At 40.8% G+C, this 17,878-nt stretch overlaps 1 protein-coding gene across 1 annotated transcript; it reads left to right on the forward strand.

Annotated features, from left to right (window-relative positions):
- Positions 1-8,979: 8,979 nt before the first annotated feature.
- Positions 8,980-17,578, forward strand: LOC132780699 (parvalbumin, thymic CPV3-like). The gene is made up of 4 exons (XM_060784434.2): positions 8,980-9,040; positions 14,626-14,758; positions 15,381-15,490; positions 17,231-17,578. Exons 1-4 carry the CDS (start codon positions 8,980-8,982, stop codon positions 17,254-17,256), a joined length of 330 nt encoding a protein of 109 aa, XP_060640417.1. The 3' UTR covers positions 17,257-17,578.
- Positions 17,579-17,878: the final 300 nt, after the last annotated feature.

Genomic DNA, 17,878 nt, shown 5'->3' on the forward strand with positions numbered 1-17,878 from the left:
CCACAACAGGTTAGATGGTATGTACATTTAATCAAGATTCATGCCCTGTATTTCATATATTTATAGCAGAAGGTAACTGCTAACATTTACTGAAAACCTTGTCACAAAAGATATTTGACCTTTTAGCCTGGGCCTAGCCTGGGCCTCAGCCAAGTCAAGAACTAACTACTGTCAAACAAGGGATGTCAAGGCCTTTTGTCTAAGGCCAGCAAAAGGGGAAATGCACAGCAATACCTGCCTAGCATGTATGAGGAAGGCCTGTTTGAGTAATGTACTTACTTAGGCAATCCCTTGTTGTCCCAGTAAAATAGTCATCCAAGGTCAGTGTACTGGTGGGTCCGTAGGTGACTGTGGACCTGCATCTTCTCTCACAGTGAGGGCATTGGTTTCCAGGTGGAAGGCGGTCTCGGTCAGGATTGGCTTGACGCGCCTTCCTCTTGGCACATTTCTCTCTTTCGCCCTCCATTCGTGCCTCTTCAAATTCTACAGTACTGCTGGTCACAACTGACCTCCAGCTAGAGCGCTCAAGGGCCAGGGCTTCCCAGTTCTCAGTGTCTATGCCAGAGTTTTTAAGGTTGACTTTGAGCCCATCTTTAAATCTCTTTTCCTGTCCTCCAGCATTCCGTTTTCCATTCTTGAGTTTGGAATAGAGCAACTGCTTTGGGAGATGGTGGTCGGGCATCTGGACAATATGGCCGGTCCAGCGGAGTTGATGGTGGAGGGCCATTGCTTCGATGATGGTGGTGTTTGCTTCTTCCAGCATGCTGACATTTGTCCACTTGTCTTCCCAAGAGATTTGGTTGAGTAAATAACTGCTTGGCTTGGGAGGGCATGTTTCTGAGTGCATCACATGGCATGGGCTGATCTGGTTTTTTAAAATATATACATGGCATAAATGTAGGGTAAGGTGATTGCTTAAAAGGTAATATGTACTGCGCAGGGGCCAGCTTAAGCCAATAACAACCAGCTTATCAAGCGTATCTTACATTGTATCTAAGACAATGGTTGATCTTAATGATGTATGTATTGTTCTTATATTATTATTTAACTCACCGTTTATGTTTTATGCTCTTTTAACATAAATGTTGTTTGTTTGTAATTTAAATTGTTTAACTATCAGCATGGACAATATTTCTGCTTTTGGACTCACTGGACAGCAGTGCCAGAGGCTGAGGACTCCTATCGCTATTTTTTTGACAATAAAACCCATGGAACTTGATGGCTCCCTTTGTTTGTCCCTCAGCTGGGACCCAATAATCCACTCAAGACCCATCATCCTTCCTTTGTCTCCTGGACTCTCCTGCCCCTCGTTCCCCATTAGGAGCAGGGATTGATCTCCTGTTGGCCAGCCAGTGCCGCAGTCCCACCTTTGCAGGGAATCCTCCCTCAGCTATTCCATGATGTCAGCGGCGCCTAGCCAGTCATGGTAAAGGTGGATCCAGCTCAGTGGGAGCAAGAATTTCAAAAGACTGCAGTGTATAAAAATGTCTGTTTTGCAATGTTATGGCATCTCAGTTAATTTTGGCGGATTACTGTGGGCTGATATCACTTCAGCTGATTTCAATAAACACCTTGGTGGCTTCTTCTACAACTTGGTGACATTTATTCAATAATATTTGGCTTCTTTTTCTCACCAGGGGGGCCTGTCACCAGTACCAGTAACTGCATATCAGAACTTGGTACCCACACTTCAGGTTTTGCTATCTGTAGCTTGGATCTCACTGTCCGCAGCCATTTTAAATTGCTCTATTTCACTGTGACCTCTGGTTTGCTCCATTGTTAGACGTGTGTAGACATTGCTAGGGGATTGTGGTCACTCTGCAGCATTGTTCCTTGGAGTTCAAAATGTAAAGCAACATTCAAATGAAATGTATGAAAGGTTGCAGACAAGGGGGGGGGGGGGAATCTAATGTGCTGTCTGTATACCCACAGATAATAATTCATATTTTTTATTATTTCTCGATAACACTTCCATATTTTCACGTTGCTTGGTTCTCATCTGTTAAATGGGTTTGCATTCGTTAGAAGGGTTTGCATTCGTTAGAAGGGCATCATTTACATTTGTTGCCTTATATCAATGTCTCTATTGGCCTCTGGAAATATGGAGTGGTCCATCTCTGCAGTCCATTAAGAGATTCTGTGGGTTCGTAAAACATATCTCTTTTTATGAAGTGCAATTGAATTCAGAAGAGGAGCTCGCAGGGAGGCGGCACAAATAATGGCACCCTTACTGCTAACCAGAACGTAGTGAGATTGAGCTTCAATGCCAAGGCCACTCTAGCTTTGTCTGAACTGCCTTCTGTTTTGTTTCTTTGACTGATCGCAGTCAGGCATCAAGAGTGGCGGCGCTTCCCAAAAGCCAGTGGTTTAAGACAAAGAGTTAGCATTTAGCCTGCTAAGCAAGCCTAAATGCATTTCGTGTTCCGATGTGTGTAATTAAGAGGCCTTTTTTTATTAGTGGTCTTGGTCCCGGATGATTTCATGCATTCTAATTAAGGCAGACAGAAAGCCACGCTTCAAATGAAGAGTGTCATCAATTAATAAATAAATGCAAGTAACTGTAGATTGCCACCTGTATCATTATCCAGAAGTATTGACTTCGTTCTGAAATGCAGTTCTTTTTAGCTTTCGTAACCAACCTTTCAGATAGGACCGGTATCACTTTGGAGTGTACCTTGGCATCCGATTTCCAGCTTAAAGGGCACAATTCTCAATAGCCCTTGTGCAGCAACATCTCATTACCATGTTCCTGCCGGACACAATTGTATGTTTACGATATAGTTGACTTCAGTTAATTAATGGTCTTCAAATATATTTGGAGGAAGGATTACAAGAGCTGCTTTTGACATCTGGAAACAGGCTACTCGTATCAATGTTATTTCCAAAGTGCCTATCTATTATATTGTGAACTACTTTTATTGTAATTTGTTCGTTTAATTTATTCTACCTGTCTTCCTAAAATGTGGGATCCATCACTTACATTTCAAAGGAGCTGTAATCTACTATTAGATCTGAATCAGGATGCCGTCGGTCTTAAGTATGATTAATTCAAAGGAGATGGTTTCAAGCTGTGATATATATGACTGGAGATCAGGGTTCGAATCTCTGTTTAGCCATGGAAACCCACTTGAACAAGTCACACACTCACAACCTCAGAGGCAAAGACAACTGCCTGCCAAATCAATCTTGCCATTAAGACATCACGACAAGATTGCCTTAGTGTTGGCATAGATCAAAAACTGCTTAAAGGCACACAAAAAATTGAAGTTGGCTTATTTCAGTCGTAGTTACGATTAACAATCATTTAGGGTTCCAACACAGAAGTGGCTAGTTGAAAATGGCACAGAACACTATCTTCTCTCAAGAAGGTAGAGAGAGGCTCGGTGCATGAATCCATGCTTAATTCATGAAAAGCTAAACCACACTGTTATGCCAAACCATAGAATTGAATCAGACCATTGGTCAATCCCTAATATTAATAGTTAATAGTAACAGTTACATGTTTCAAGAAGAACCAAGAGTTAAACGAAGATACTGTGTAACCGCCAAGCATATGTGAACCTGAGAAATCTTCAAATAAATGTTGTTTCTGTTCAGTTTAAATACTGAGTGTTTATGACTACTTATTTAAGAGAAGATTCTCTAGAAGAGAGAAAGCTGAAGATCTCGTGGAGCCAAAGATAAATTTGTTGCATTGGATTACACATATTAAAGTAACATAAACAGGAGTCCACTCTCAAATAAACAAAGCCTCATCTTTTACACAACTGGTGGCAAGGTGGAATGATAAAGTAAAGGTCCCCCCTGCCTGAGGATTTCTGCCAGCATCACCTTAGGTGTGTGCATTTCATATTTATTGGTGGCAGAAGTGGGATAAGAAAAACAAGATCCATCCTGCCACGTGAAAGATCTGAGTGTGTTTCGTATTGATTAAGCTTAGAGAAGCTAATGATGCTGGAGGAAATGGAAGGAAAAAGGAAGAGGGGCCGACCAAGGGCAAGATGGATGGATAGTATCCTTGAAGTGACTGGCTTGACCTTGAAGGAGCTGGGGGTGGCCAAGGCCGACAGGGAGCTCTGACGTGGGCTGGTCCATAAAATCACAAAGAGCCAGAAGCGACTGAACGAATAAACAACAACAATTGGTCAATCTAGATTTTACACTAGAAGATGAGCCAGTGGGATATAATGCTTTGAATGTTAAATTACAGGGTTCAAATCCCCACTTAGACATAGAAACCTACTGGGTGGCTTTGGGAATGTCACACTCTCTCAACCTTAGAGGTTACTTGCAGGCACATAATAATAGTCTGTCCCAACTAGCAGTGTCTCTTTGAGGTGCTTCCTTTTCCAGAGATGCCAGTAATTGAACATGAGATGGGTTACACCCAAAACATTCGCTCTACCACAAAGCTCATCCCCCTTCATATCCATTTTTAGTCAAGACAAACAGCTTCCAGACAGCTTGTTTTGGGCACCTCATCCTCAGAATTCATGAAGGGACTTTGGTCAGATCACTGGCTGCCTAGGATTTTGCCACTTGGGGTAATGAAATAATGGATGTAGGATTTAAGATTCTAAACCTGATGGTCACACTAAAGCTCAAATGGATCATCTAAACCCCTGATGTGGTCTACGCTTCTACCATACTAGTAGAGCCTAATGCACCAGTGAATCTAATGCACAACTCAATTTTCAAAACCATGAAACCCAAAATATATTTGCTGGTGATGCGCACGCTTTGTCATTTGGCCAGAAAAGGTGTGTTGCATCCTAGTTAAAATTCCTTTTTAAAAAACCCCAAAATTCCAGCAATCTATATAAATAAAATTGTAATGTTCGTTTGTGGGATTGACATAACTCAAAAGCCACTGGATGAAATGACACCAAATTTGGACACAATATACATATCAAACCAATGAGTGACCATCACTCATAAAAACACTGGGAAACACAGCAGAAGAGACTTAAAAAGCAAAAAAAAAAGATATTACTGAGAGGGAATTGAGAAAATGTCATTTTCAAAATTACTCATTTCTGAAAATATTGTCCTTATGCGACAGAATCTGGGGCTGACACCATAATTGCCTTAGCTTGGTCACAAAGTCCACTCTTATAGATAATGGGATTAGGTGATTGCTCAGCACCCACTGATAAACGGGGTGCATAGCTCAGTTGCTTACTACAGCATAATTATTGATATGTAATGAATAACCACAGACATAACAATTGATATGTAATGAATAACCACAGGACATAGACGTTGAGACATAATTGCAAAATGTTTGCTTAAGAGTATATAAGGTCGGAAACAGCACCATTAGCGCACGGCAGCTTAGTAACAACACAACTCTGTGTATGTGTTGTCTGTCCGCCTTCTAACTGCAGTTCAAAATAAACCTGTGTTTTTGTTTCTAACTATTTGGGCTTCTGGTGATTCAAAGTGGTTTGGCAAGTTCCCGAAGGTAGGGACGCCATTCCCTTACATTTCAATATAGACATACACACACACACAAAACACATATACACAGACTGGGCCACAGCAATGCGTGGCAGGGGACGGTTATTCTATATAAATAAAAATGTAATGTTAGTTTGTGGGATTAATATAACTCAAAAACCACTGGACGAATTGACACTAAATTTGGAAACAATAAACGTATCAGGCCAACAAGTGACCATCACTCATAAAAACATTGAAAAACACAGCGGAAGAGACTTAAAAAGCCAATATATATATACATAAAATACATTACAACATATGCGCATAACCACATAAATACACATATACACAAATATACACACACGCATATACACATATATACATACACAAAACACATATACACAGACTGGGCCACAGCAACGTGTGGCAGGGGACGGCTAATGGAAAATAAAATCTTGGGAAACATCTGTGCTGTTGAATGAATCCACTTTAGCTGCCATAGTTCATTATTATGAAATCATATGGGAGCTCCTGGTGGCGCAATATGTTAAACCCTTCTGCCGGCAGGACTGCTGACCAACAGGTTGACAGTTCGAATCCAGGGAGCGGGGTGAGCTCCCTTCTCAGCTCTAGCTTCCTATGTGGGGACATGAGAGAAGCCTCCCACAGGATGGTAAAATATCAAACATCCGGACGTTCCCTGGGCAATTTCCTTGCAGACAGCCAATTCTTTCACACCAGAAGTGACTTGCAGTTTCTCAAGTCACTCCTGACACTAAAGAAAATGTGTTCATATGGTTTTATAAGGTCTTGAGGGTTCTCTGCCAAAGAATGCTACTGCCTCACCAAACTACAAATCCTAGGATAGCATAGCATTGAGCAGTGGCCATTAAATTGGAGATAATGTCATCAAATTGGAGTTCCAGGTGCTCCTGAAGCCGATTCCCTTTTTACTTTGGCTCAACACTAAGATTACTGTATTACACAAATATAATGTGTACCCTGAGCCCCCGGTGGCACAGCTGAACTTGCTGACTGAATAGTTGCCGATTCGAATTTGGGGAGTGGCATGAGCTCCGGCTGTTAGCCCCAGCTTCTACCAATCTAGCAGTTTGAAAACATGCAAATGTGAGATCAATAGGTACTGCTCAAGTGGGAAGGTAACAGAGCTCCATGCAGTCATTCCGGCCACATGACTTTGGAGGTGTCTACAGACAACACCGGCTCTTTGGCTTAGAAATGGAGATGAGCATCACCTCCCAGTCGGACACAACCGGGCTTAATGTCAGGGGGAAACCTTTACCTTTACCTAATGTGCACCCTAATTTTGGCGGATAATTTAGTCAAAAAAGGTGAACATTAGATTAGAGTAAACATGGCATTTCGCCAGTCCTAGGAAAAATTAAAATTTGCAGCAATAGCTCCAAATGGTTTCCATGTCAGTGGGATGGTGAATCCATCCCAGGGTTTAACCCAAATATGAAAGGATCTCTCCAATGTGCTATCCAAGGCATGGGCAAACTACCGGCTGTTAGGAATTGTGGGAGTTGAAGTCCAAAACACCTGGAGGGCCGAAGTTTGCCCCTGCCTGTGCTATCCTCCTTTGGATAGGATCCATTACCTTGGATAAGCTTCTTTAAACTTTAGACAAAAACTCGGTTAAAATCCGTCAGCTCACGAAACATCAGCCGCAAATAGCCAAGAGTCCAGCCAACTTCTGGGTGTGAAATAGAGAAGAGACCATCTTGGCCTTCACCTTGGGCGGCAAAAGGTCTTGGGCCACTTTTGAAGCCAATGCCTTCATTTCCTGCCTGCAGTTCTTTCTACAATATCATACTTGGGTTTAAATCGGAGAGGAAAGAAACCCAGTTCATTAGTTAAGCAAGACATTTGAGCAGGGGCTCAAATTGAGCATCTAATCCATGAAAAGGTAACCCAAGAAGCTATTGTCACCTTTTGAAACCTATATAAATTGGGCAGGTGACTGGAAGCCAAAGGTACAATTCTGCCGGAGATCAATCCAGCTCTGTTCCTTTGTTCCCTGGGAACCATTACAAGGGGAGCAACCAGCTCCAAGGACAGAAACATCTGTGTCCAGCTCACCAAGAAGTAAGTACCCAGTTGCCTCTTTAATATTAACTTATTATCTAATGTTTATTCTGCGTTTTCTCTTTTGCCTCTTTGGAGAAACCACAAATAAGTCAAACTAGTCCATAAACAGGCAGAAACATTTGTGAACCGAAGAAATCTGTTTCAAGTTCCAAGAAAAGAGAGTCTGCTGAAGTATTAGGAAGGTCTTCTTGACTGGAGGGTGGAGGACTCTCCTTCTTTGGAGGTCTTTGAACAGAGCATCTTTTGAGAGTGCTTTAGTTGTGTATTCCTGCTGCAAGGAGTAGAATTCAAAGTCTGTTGCTGATCTTTCAAACGCGATGGTTCTCGAAGATAGAATTATTATTTTTTACTGACCAGAATCGGTCCAAATGCCACGAGAAAATGGAATAATTATCTTTTTAGTGAACACATTCCACATTCAATCTGGATCTGGGTAACTAAAATGTACATTGTAAAGGCATCGTTTTTGGTATCTCTCAGCTTGCCAGAGGATGAAAGATGGAGAAGATATTAAGATAGGCTAGGCTCCAGAAGAGAAGAAACCTGTCAGTTTCCAATGGGTTGTCATATTGGTCTGCTCCAGCAACTCAACAGATGGCGCATCTACATTGTAGAATTAATGCAGTTTGACACAACATCAGCTGCCATTGCTGAAGCCTCATGGGATTTATAGTGTGCTGGGTTATCAGCCCCTCATAGCAAAAACGACTAAAGACTTTCTAAAACTACAACTGAGGCTGGATCTTCACTACCATATCATCCACATTATCTGCTTTGAAGTAGATTATATCAGTCTACACTGCCATATAATCCAATTCAAAGCAGATAATCTGGATTTTATATGGTAGTATAGACAGGGCCTGAAACGATTCCATGGCAGTTGGAATGACATCGAACTGCATTAATTCTACAGTGTAGCTATACCCAGAGAATCCTAAGGCATCTTAAGTGCAGGCACAGGCCACTTATACACTGCAATATAATCCAGATTATCAAATCAGATAATCCACATTATCTGCTTTGAACTGGATTATATGAGTCTACATATACTCTTAAGGATCTGATACCTTAAGAGTAATGAAGCACAGCTGCAAGACAATTTATTGCACTGTCAGTGTGAACAAAGTGACCAGTTACACACAGCTACTGATTTGGACCCCATCTGATGAGGTTGCTCATGGCATACTGCTAATCTACAAGACTTTTGGATTTGCAATTTGCTGAGAAACTTAGAATTCTCTGCTACACAGCTCTAGTGTCTTATCTGCAGAGAGCATTCCAGCCAAAGTACAAATCCCAGTTGCTTGTAAGTCACACACACGAACTGGTTTTGTTAAAGATCTGCTTTTTTCTTCTCTTCTGCATCTCGCATTTCACTTCACTTGCCTTTTACAGTACTTTTATTCCTTTCTGGAACAGATTAATATGAGCCTCAACGACCTCATCAGCCCTTCCGACCTGGCTGCTGCACTCAGAGACTGCCAAGGTAAAATGACTGCATATTGTTGTTATTGTGCTTTAAAAGTACTGGGGTTTTTTTGGAAGCAAAAGCCACAAGAAAAGACTTAAAGCCCTGTGTGTAAGTATATATGCCTTAATGTCACTTGCCAACTTATGGTATAGGGTTTTCTTTGGCAAAGAAAACACTCAGAGGTGTTTTTTCCAGCCCCTTCCTTTGAAATCCAGCCTACAATGCCTGGTATTCATTGGTGGTCTCCCATCCAAGTATTAATCAGGGCTGGCCCTGCTTAGCATTCAAGAACAGATGGGATATGATACCTTAAGAGTAATGAAGCAAACCTGAAAGACAATTTATTGCACTGTCAGTAAACTATGTTCTTCCAAATGGGACAAATATTTCTGGAGAATTGTTGCTGAAGTCCTCTGTAGTTTCTTTTTAAATATCCAAATCCATGTTTCCATTGCCTCTGTCTTGTTGTTTGTTGTTCATTCGTTCAGTCGTCTCCGACTCTTCGTGACCTCATGGACCAGCCCACGCCAGAGCTCCCTGTCGGCCGTCACCACCCCCAGCTCCTTCAAGGTCAGTCCAGTCACTTCAAGGATGCCATCCATCCATCTTGCCCTTGGTCGGCCCCTCTTCCTTTTGCCTTCCACTTTCCCCAGCATAATTGTCTTCTCTAGGCTTTGCTGTCTCCTCATGATGTGGCCAAAGGACTTCAACTCTGTCTCTAGTATCCTTCCCTCCAATGAGCAGTCGGGCTTTATTTCCTGGAGGATGGACTGGTTGGATCTTCTCGCAGTCCAAGGCACTCTCAGAAATTTAACAGAAAATGGGACCCCATATACACTGCCATATAAAATCCAGATGATCTGTTTTGAACTGGATTATATGGCAGTGTAGACTCATATAATCCAGTTCAAATCTGATAATCTAGATTATCTGCTTCGATAATCTGGATTGTATGGCAGTGTAGAAGGGGCCTGGGTTTCGTTTGAATTCAAAGAAAAATTAAAACAAAAAGTCTTCTCTCTGTTTTTCATGCTTAGAATTATTGTGCATTTGTGGATCAATGTGTTAATTTATTAATAGAATAGCACTTTTGTACTATAGCACAATAATTCTTTTTCTAAAAGAATGAAAATTACCCTTCAAATGACAGGATCATCTCAGCCATTTATTAGTTATTTACTGATTAATTGATTTAATTCACTTATGCCCCTTCTTTTCCCTAGTAGTAGGACCCGAGGCAGCTTCCACTATAGGGATCCCTATACTAAAAATATTAAATATTCAGGTTATTCCTGAAAAATTATAATATTAAAACCACTGCAATTAATTTAAAGATTATGTACAGACCAACAAAACAGCATAAGAAACACACTTAAAAGCCCATTTGAAGCCCCATCTACATTGCCATATAAAGGAACTGCATTTTAAGGTTAGGGTAGACCAGGCATGGGCAAACTTGGGCCCTCCAGGTGTTTTGGACTTCAACACCCACAATTCCTAGCAGCCACAAGGCTGCTAGGAATTGTGGGAGTTAAAGTCCAAATCACCTGAAGGGCCCAAGTTTGCCCATGCCTGGGGTAGACTCTTATGATGCAGTTTAACTGCCCTGAATGCATTATATGAGTCTACACTAACCATATAATGCAGTTTCAAACTGTATTATATGGCAGTGTAGATGGGACCTTAGTTTCTAAATGCTTGATGGAATAAGATTTTTTTTACTTGCTGGAGGAAGGAGAGTCAGGATGGAGCCATTCAGGCCTTTCTGCAACTTCTTAAACCTTTTGCCTTTTTATCCGAGAAATTCTGACACAACCCTGGTATATATGTTGCACCCCAGGCCTGGAAAGACCTACACAAAAGTCCAGAGTATAAGCAAACCGTTTATTGTAAAAACACATAAAATATATGAAAATTCAGAAATAAAGAAAGAATAAAGAAAGAAGATATATAATCCAAAAAAGAGTTAGCAATAGGTTATAACCAAACAGTAATCCAAATGTCTCATGTAAATTCCAAAGTAACACAGTCCAGCAATAGCCAAAAAATCACAAGTACTGTATAAGTCCCCAAGTAAAAGTTGAGCAGAAATACAAAAACGAGAACACAGAAAACTTCCAGGATACTTAACTCCAAAACCAAGGCTTGACTTGAAACAAGAACCAGAGAACTCAGGCCTAGTGTCTCACTCGAATGCTATGTTGCCTGAACTAACCCTTGGGTAAACAACTTGCTAATTAATAGGCACCCATGAAATCATTCTTTTTCCCACTAATTTTCTCCCCAACTTTCCCACATAATTGTGCAGACCAGTGCCACCTATTTTCTACTCTAATCTGTAAACGAAGACTTTTGTGGATCTCCGTAGGTAGCTCCAGGTGTTTTTCCCTGGGACCCTTCCATATCACTTAGCTCTTTGCCTGACTTCTTATCTAATGTTGCAGTTTCTGACTCCTCTGACTGACCTTGAAGCCCTGCACTTTCTAAGTCAGATTTCTCCCAGAGTTATCAGATTTCTCCCAGAGTTATGACTTGAATCTTCATAACTTTGTGCCCCAGGAAATCCCACAGGAAATCCCACCATCCCCTCTTAAATAATCAGTGAACCAATCCACCTCACGCTGTACAACAATATAGATATTAGGGCTGGGTAACCACGGAAAAATTTGTTTCTAAACTCGATTCGTTTCCAAGGGGCGCTAGCGTTTCCAAATTCTAAATACTTCCGAAATTTTGAGATTTCAAAATTTCGTTATTTACGAAATTTCGTTAATTTCGAATCGATTCGTTAATGGCAGACGCGATTGCGCAATATGCTAAAAAAACCTCCAAATGGGACAAGGGGAACTTCTGAAGCTTCCCTCTCCCTCTGTTGTTGACTGTTGCTGTGATAATTTATTTTTTAATCACTGATAAAACAAACAACAACTATAAAACTTGCACCAGACATGCGGAAATAATTACGAAACAATTACGAAATAATTTTGAAACAATTTTGAACCAATTATGAAACAATTACGAAACAATACGAAATAAATTGGAAAAATTGTTTCAATTTTTAATTACTCCTCACACTATTCCTGCATGGCTCAATATCGGATCGTAAGCTAATTTAAATACGAATTAATAACGAATTACGAAATTAACGAACGAAACCGCCCAGCCCTAATAGATATATAAAATAGGCATGCAAATCAAACATTTACTGGTAATAAATCATAAAAAATTATTTCAAAGCAATTCTATAATTTTACCATTTATTAAAGACAAAAGCCAATTTGCATTCTAATGAGATGGGGGTGCTTCATTAAATCTTGGCTGTGCATTTGATACTGTAGGATATAGACCCTCTTCAGTGTTTTCCAGATATGATCAATACCTTGATTTTGTAATCATTGGTACTTTGCATGACATTGATTTTCCCTTTTTATTAAGTACAGTGGAGGCATTTGCTGCAAAGTACACTGTAAACGCTACAGGTTGCTGATAACATATTTGTGTAAATGCCTAAAACAGTCACTAGGTGGAGTTCAGAAACTTTTTACTGTTGCCAAATATTTCACAATGCCAATGTTCACTTACAGTCACTGTATGGGGTCATAACCCATACAGAGTTTTTATTGTACTTTATTGTACTATTTTAATATGTAATGACTTTGCACTTTGTTGTACTTATATGTTATTGTACTTTCATATATGCTGTAAACCGACCTGAGTCCCTCGTTGAGGTGAGAAGGCCAGTATAGAAAACTTCTAAATAAATAAATAATAAATAATAACCCCATCCAGTTTGGACCAATACAGTTTGAATGAACACTGACACTGTCTGTATAATTTAGATTATTTCAATGTACACTGTATTTTAATGTATCGTCTACTTTGGTTTAATATTAACTTTAAACATGTCCAGAATCCCATTGAGATGTTATATCTTTCGAAGGAGGTACTTGTATCTCTGGGTATTAGAATCTGGCATCCATATCAGTCTCCTTCTGGAGAGTAATCAGGGTAATAATAATAATAATAATAATAATTGAGAGCTATTGTTACATTATCAGGCAGCAAAGTTGGTCAAGTAGCCAATGCATATTTCTGGTGGATGAATGTACAATGGCACTGATGCACAATATTGTAACTAAAATACAAGAAAATTTGAGAGAGAAAAATCAGTGACTATAAAAAAGACCCAGAAACAGTGGAAGCAACAGTACTCCAGTACTCCGGTACACTCCATGTGTTTGTATGATATTGAAGATGGATAGAAGTTCTTCCTAATGTTTAGGTGGAATCTCCTTTGCTGTCATTTGAACTCATGGCTCCAGTATGCCCTAGTCTCCAAGCCTGCACATGAAAGTGCAACTACAACTGGGTAATAATGACAGCTCTAACCAGAACACATGAGCATTAGAAGTTCAGAACACAGCATAAGGTTTAGCCTTGTGGGTCTACTGATGCTGCAGATACGAGATGGGCTTACAAAAATGTCTTTGTGGTTACAGGATATCTAACTTTGTGGATAGGCTTAATTAAAACATGTTTTTGCTGAAACGCAACACCAAAGTTTTACAGAAGTCTTTTTGGTGTCTCCTCTGATGGTGTCACACATCTTGCACACAATCCCCAGTGATGCCAATATGTGGGTCTCCTCCATTGCTATAAGTTGTGTAAATGAGGTAGAGTGATTTCAGTACAGCATTCATTCAGGCAGTGGTCCTCAATCTGGGTTCCCCAGATGTTTTGGCCTTCAACTCCCAGAAATCCTAACAGCTGGTAAACTGGTCGGGATTTCTGGGAGTTGTAGGCCACAAATATCTGGTACCTGATTTCTCATAGACATCCCACACAATTGTGTTTGTACTACTGTACTGTATATGCATGAATTGAAACACTACATTTTGCAGTTATGGCAAATGCTTAAGAAAATTATTTCTTTTAGCTGCAGTGGTGGCTGGTTTACATGCATGCAAGCAGTTGTGTGAAAGGAAGCATGGATGTCTGAGGACACCCAAGGATCTTTAAATGCCTCTAAGGTGCATCTGAGAATAAATACTATTTGACACAATTTTAACTGCCATGGCTCATTGCTATAGAATAGTGAGAATTGTTGTTTTGCGAGATACCAGAACTCTTGGGCCGAGAAAGCTAAAGACCTTCTAAAACAGTGGTTCTCAACCTGGGGTCCCCAGATGTTTTTGGCCTTCAACTCCCAGAAACCCTAACAGCTGGTAAACTGGCTGGGATTTCTGGGAGTTGTAGGCCAAAAACATCTGGGGACTCCTGGTTGAGAACTACTGTTCTAAAACTACCACTCCCATGATTCCATAGCAGCGAATCATGGCAGTTGAAGTGGTATGAAGCTGCAATAATGTTGCTGTGTAGATGCACTCTAAGGGCCCTTCCACACAGTCATGTAACCAGAATATCAAGTCAGATAATCCACAATATCTGGTTTGAACTGGATTACCTGAGTCCACACTGCCATATATTCCAGTTCAATGTGGATTTTATACAGCTGTGTGGAAGGGGCCTAAGTCTAAGGAAATCTCTATCTTCTGTCCCTGGATGTCTAATTAACAGAAGCTTTCTTTTTTCTGTCTCAGCTCCAGATAGTTTCAACCACAAAAAATTCTTTCAGCTCACCGGTATGGCCAAAAAGAGCAGCAGCCAAGTGAAGGATATCTTCCGGTTCCTGGATAATGACCAGAGTGGCTTCATAGAGGAAGATGAACTCAAGTGAGGCTTTTCCTGTTTTTCATTCTGAACTTCCCTTTGAGATGACAATGTGATACAGTGGTCAGTGCCCTGCAAACATCCCAGGTCGAGGGGAACAGTTCTAATTCAACCACCATCCCACTTTATCAGCTGGTTTAAAAATGTTCCAGTTTCTCCCTTGTCCTCCCGCTTTCCCCTTTTGTCTTCTGATGCTGCAAAATGGGTGAACTATATAAAGTATGGTTTATCCATTTAAACCATGACTTGTTCCAATGCAGTTCCCCAGCCTTAAATAAAAGCCCATGGGAGGGTTGCAAGAGCACAGACCGAAAGTTAAGAAGGCAAGTGGTTTTCCTGCTCATCTGTCACCGAAATGCATGACTTACTCCATAAGCCATGGTTCAGACAACCAAAGGCACCTCCTCCTAATTAAGCCATGAGATATCCCATTGCAGTGCTTGTTCAGTGATTGCTCACTTTCCTAAACACTTCTATCAAAAGAGCTTCATCTTCCCCCTCCCATGCACACTTCTTTGAGTAACCTCTATTACTGATGTTAAGAAGCTTTTGTGTTGCATAGGATTCCTCTTCGGGTATTTTTGTTTCCTTAGCTCCCTGTTGCTTTTCTCCCTTCTCTCACTAGATTTTTCCTCCAGAGGTTTGAAAGTGGAGCCCGAGTTTTAACACCGACAGAAACCAAATCGTTGATGGCAGCAGCAGACCATGATGGAGATGGAAAAATCGGGGCAGACGGTATGTAACCTCCTCCAGTCCTTTTTCTTCCATTTTCCTTTCTAGAGTAGACACTCGCTTATCCAACCTTTGCTCATCCAACATTCTCTATTATCCAACACAATCTGCTTCCCACCCGGATCCACAGCTGTTTCAATACATTGTGATGTTTCAGTGCTAAATTCATAAATACAGTAATTACTACATAACTTTACTGTGTATTGAACTGCTTTTTTGTCAATTTGTTGTAAAACATGATGTTTTGGTACTTAATTTGTAGAATCATAACATAATTTGGCATTTAATAGGCTTTTCCTTAATCCCTCCTTATTATCCAACATATTTGCTTATCCGACGTTCTGCCAGCCTATTTACGTTGGATAAGCAAGACTCTACTGTACCTCTTTTTTTTTGTGTGATCATAAGAATGGCAACCAGAGGCTGCTTGGATGCCATCCATATGCAGGACCCTTAAGGACAAATGGCCCAGACATTTGACACAGAGATTGCAATAACACACGCCACATGTATATGTATATGTGTGTGTGTGTATATATATATATACACACACACACACCATATGGCTGAATTGCTGTAGTATGGAGCTGTCTTCTCCCCAGCTGCCTTAATTCTTCCCGCACCACTGGCTGGCTATGTGTGTAACATGAGAAAAGATGCATAGATGGACTGAAGGCATGTGTAAACACACAGAGATGGGGGCTACTGCTTGTGGCAAAGAATGCAGGGTGACATGACTCCAGCTCTGCCCAAGGCCGGTATGCGATGGCTGAAACATTACCCTCAGGTTAAGATGGCCTGTATTGGAATTCAGCATTTTCCTTCCACCCACAGTCACTTACAATGATAACCTATATCAGATGGGTGAAACCCAAGGTCTGTGGGCCAAATCTTGCCTGCCATGTCATTAGATGTGGCTCTTCTCCAGATGTTGGACTACAACTCCTATATTCCTCATTATTAGACATCATTATTAGAGTTGATGGGAGCTGGGATACAGTAACATCTGAAAGGCTGCAATTGTTCTATTTGGTCAGGATAATGGGGTTTGGATTTAGATGCAAGGCTTATGGATAGGATGTCTGACTTTAAGATGTCCTTTAACTTTTCCCCAACATCCGAGTCACAAGTGGTGTTGGGTTACAATTCCCATTATTTCCAGTAATCAAGTGATAGGAGTTTTCATTCAATAACATAGGAGGATCCAAATTGGGTTAAAACTAAAGAGTAATGATCACTATGTAAAATAATATATAGTTAGCTCTCTGGATCCATGGATTCTCCATCCATTGATTCAATGGCCCTCTGAAGGCAACCATAAAGCAGATGTAGCCCTTGATTAAAATGAGTGACACTCCGGATCTATACATGATAATTGTACAAAGAGATGATAGAAAAAAGTCTATCTCTTTACAAAGCTTCTAGAATGTCCACAATCAAAACAGGAAACTATCTCATTCCAGTACAAACTCACAGCCAAGATATATGTACTGATGGTGGATCAGGACTGGTCATTTCTTAGGCCCCTTCTACACTACCACATAAAATCCAGATTTTCTGCTTTGAACTGGAGTATATGGAAGTGTAGACTCATATAATCCAGGTAGAAGGGGCCTTAGTCCAGCATCTGGAGAACCCTAGCTTACCCCCTTTTTCTGCTTTTGCCATGCCCTCTTGCTTTTGCTCGGGGAAAGAAGCAACTGCCAGCGACCAACCAATTCATATTTTCTCCTTTTGGTGCAGAATTCGTGGAAATGGTACACTCCTAAGTTGCTGTAAACCATCATGCGGTGTGGACTAGATGATCCGTTTATAGCAGATGCCGTCTCCAAGGCTTGTAATCCCAGGAATACTTTGTTAATGTTGTTTTACTCTTGATTGCGTGTTACTCATTCATAGGTTTACACTAGTTAATAAATGTGTTTTCGTGCTAGTGTAGACCTTGGTCATCATCGCAGAAGTCCCTATGTTGAAAAATAGATATGTACACCTACACACTATGTTTCTTTCTCCTATTCTTCTTCTTGATTTTTCTGGGTGGGGAGCTTGTGTGGCCCTCCAGAAGTTCACGAACGACAGCTCTCTGCAACTCATAGCAGCATAACAAATGGTGAAGAAAGCTGGGAGTAGCAGTTTCATGTCTGGAGGGTGACACAGTTCCTACCCTGTGCTCAGCATTATCCCAAAAGGTGTTGCAGGAATTGGGTTGTAGCGTCCAGGCTCAAATTCTTGCTATCGCATTTTGCTATTTGACCAATGCTCTGATTTAGAGAACCAGTGATCCACAATCTGCTCGTTCTACCTCTTCCCCTCTACTGAGACTTGCATTTATATTCCATCTTCTTGCAATGAGTTGAAGGTAGTCCATACAGATCTTTGTCTCTTCATTGT

This window comes from Anolis sagrei, chromosome X (assembly GCF_037176765.1).
Source record: "Anolis sagrei isolate rAnoSag1 chromosome X, rAnoSag1.mat, whole genome shotgun sequence".
Classification (NCBI taxonomy): domain Eukaryota; kingdom Metazoa; phylum Chordata; class Lepidosauria; order Squamata; family Dactyloidae; genus Anolis; species Anolis sagrei.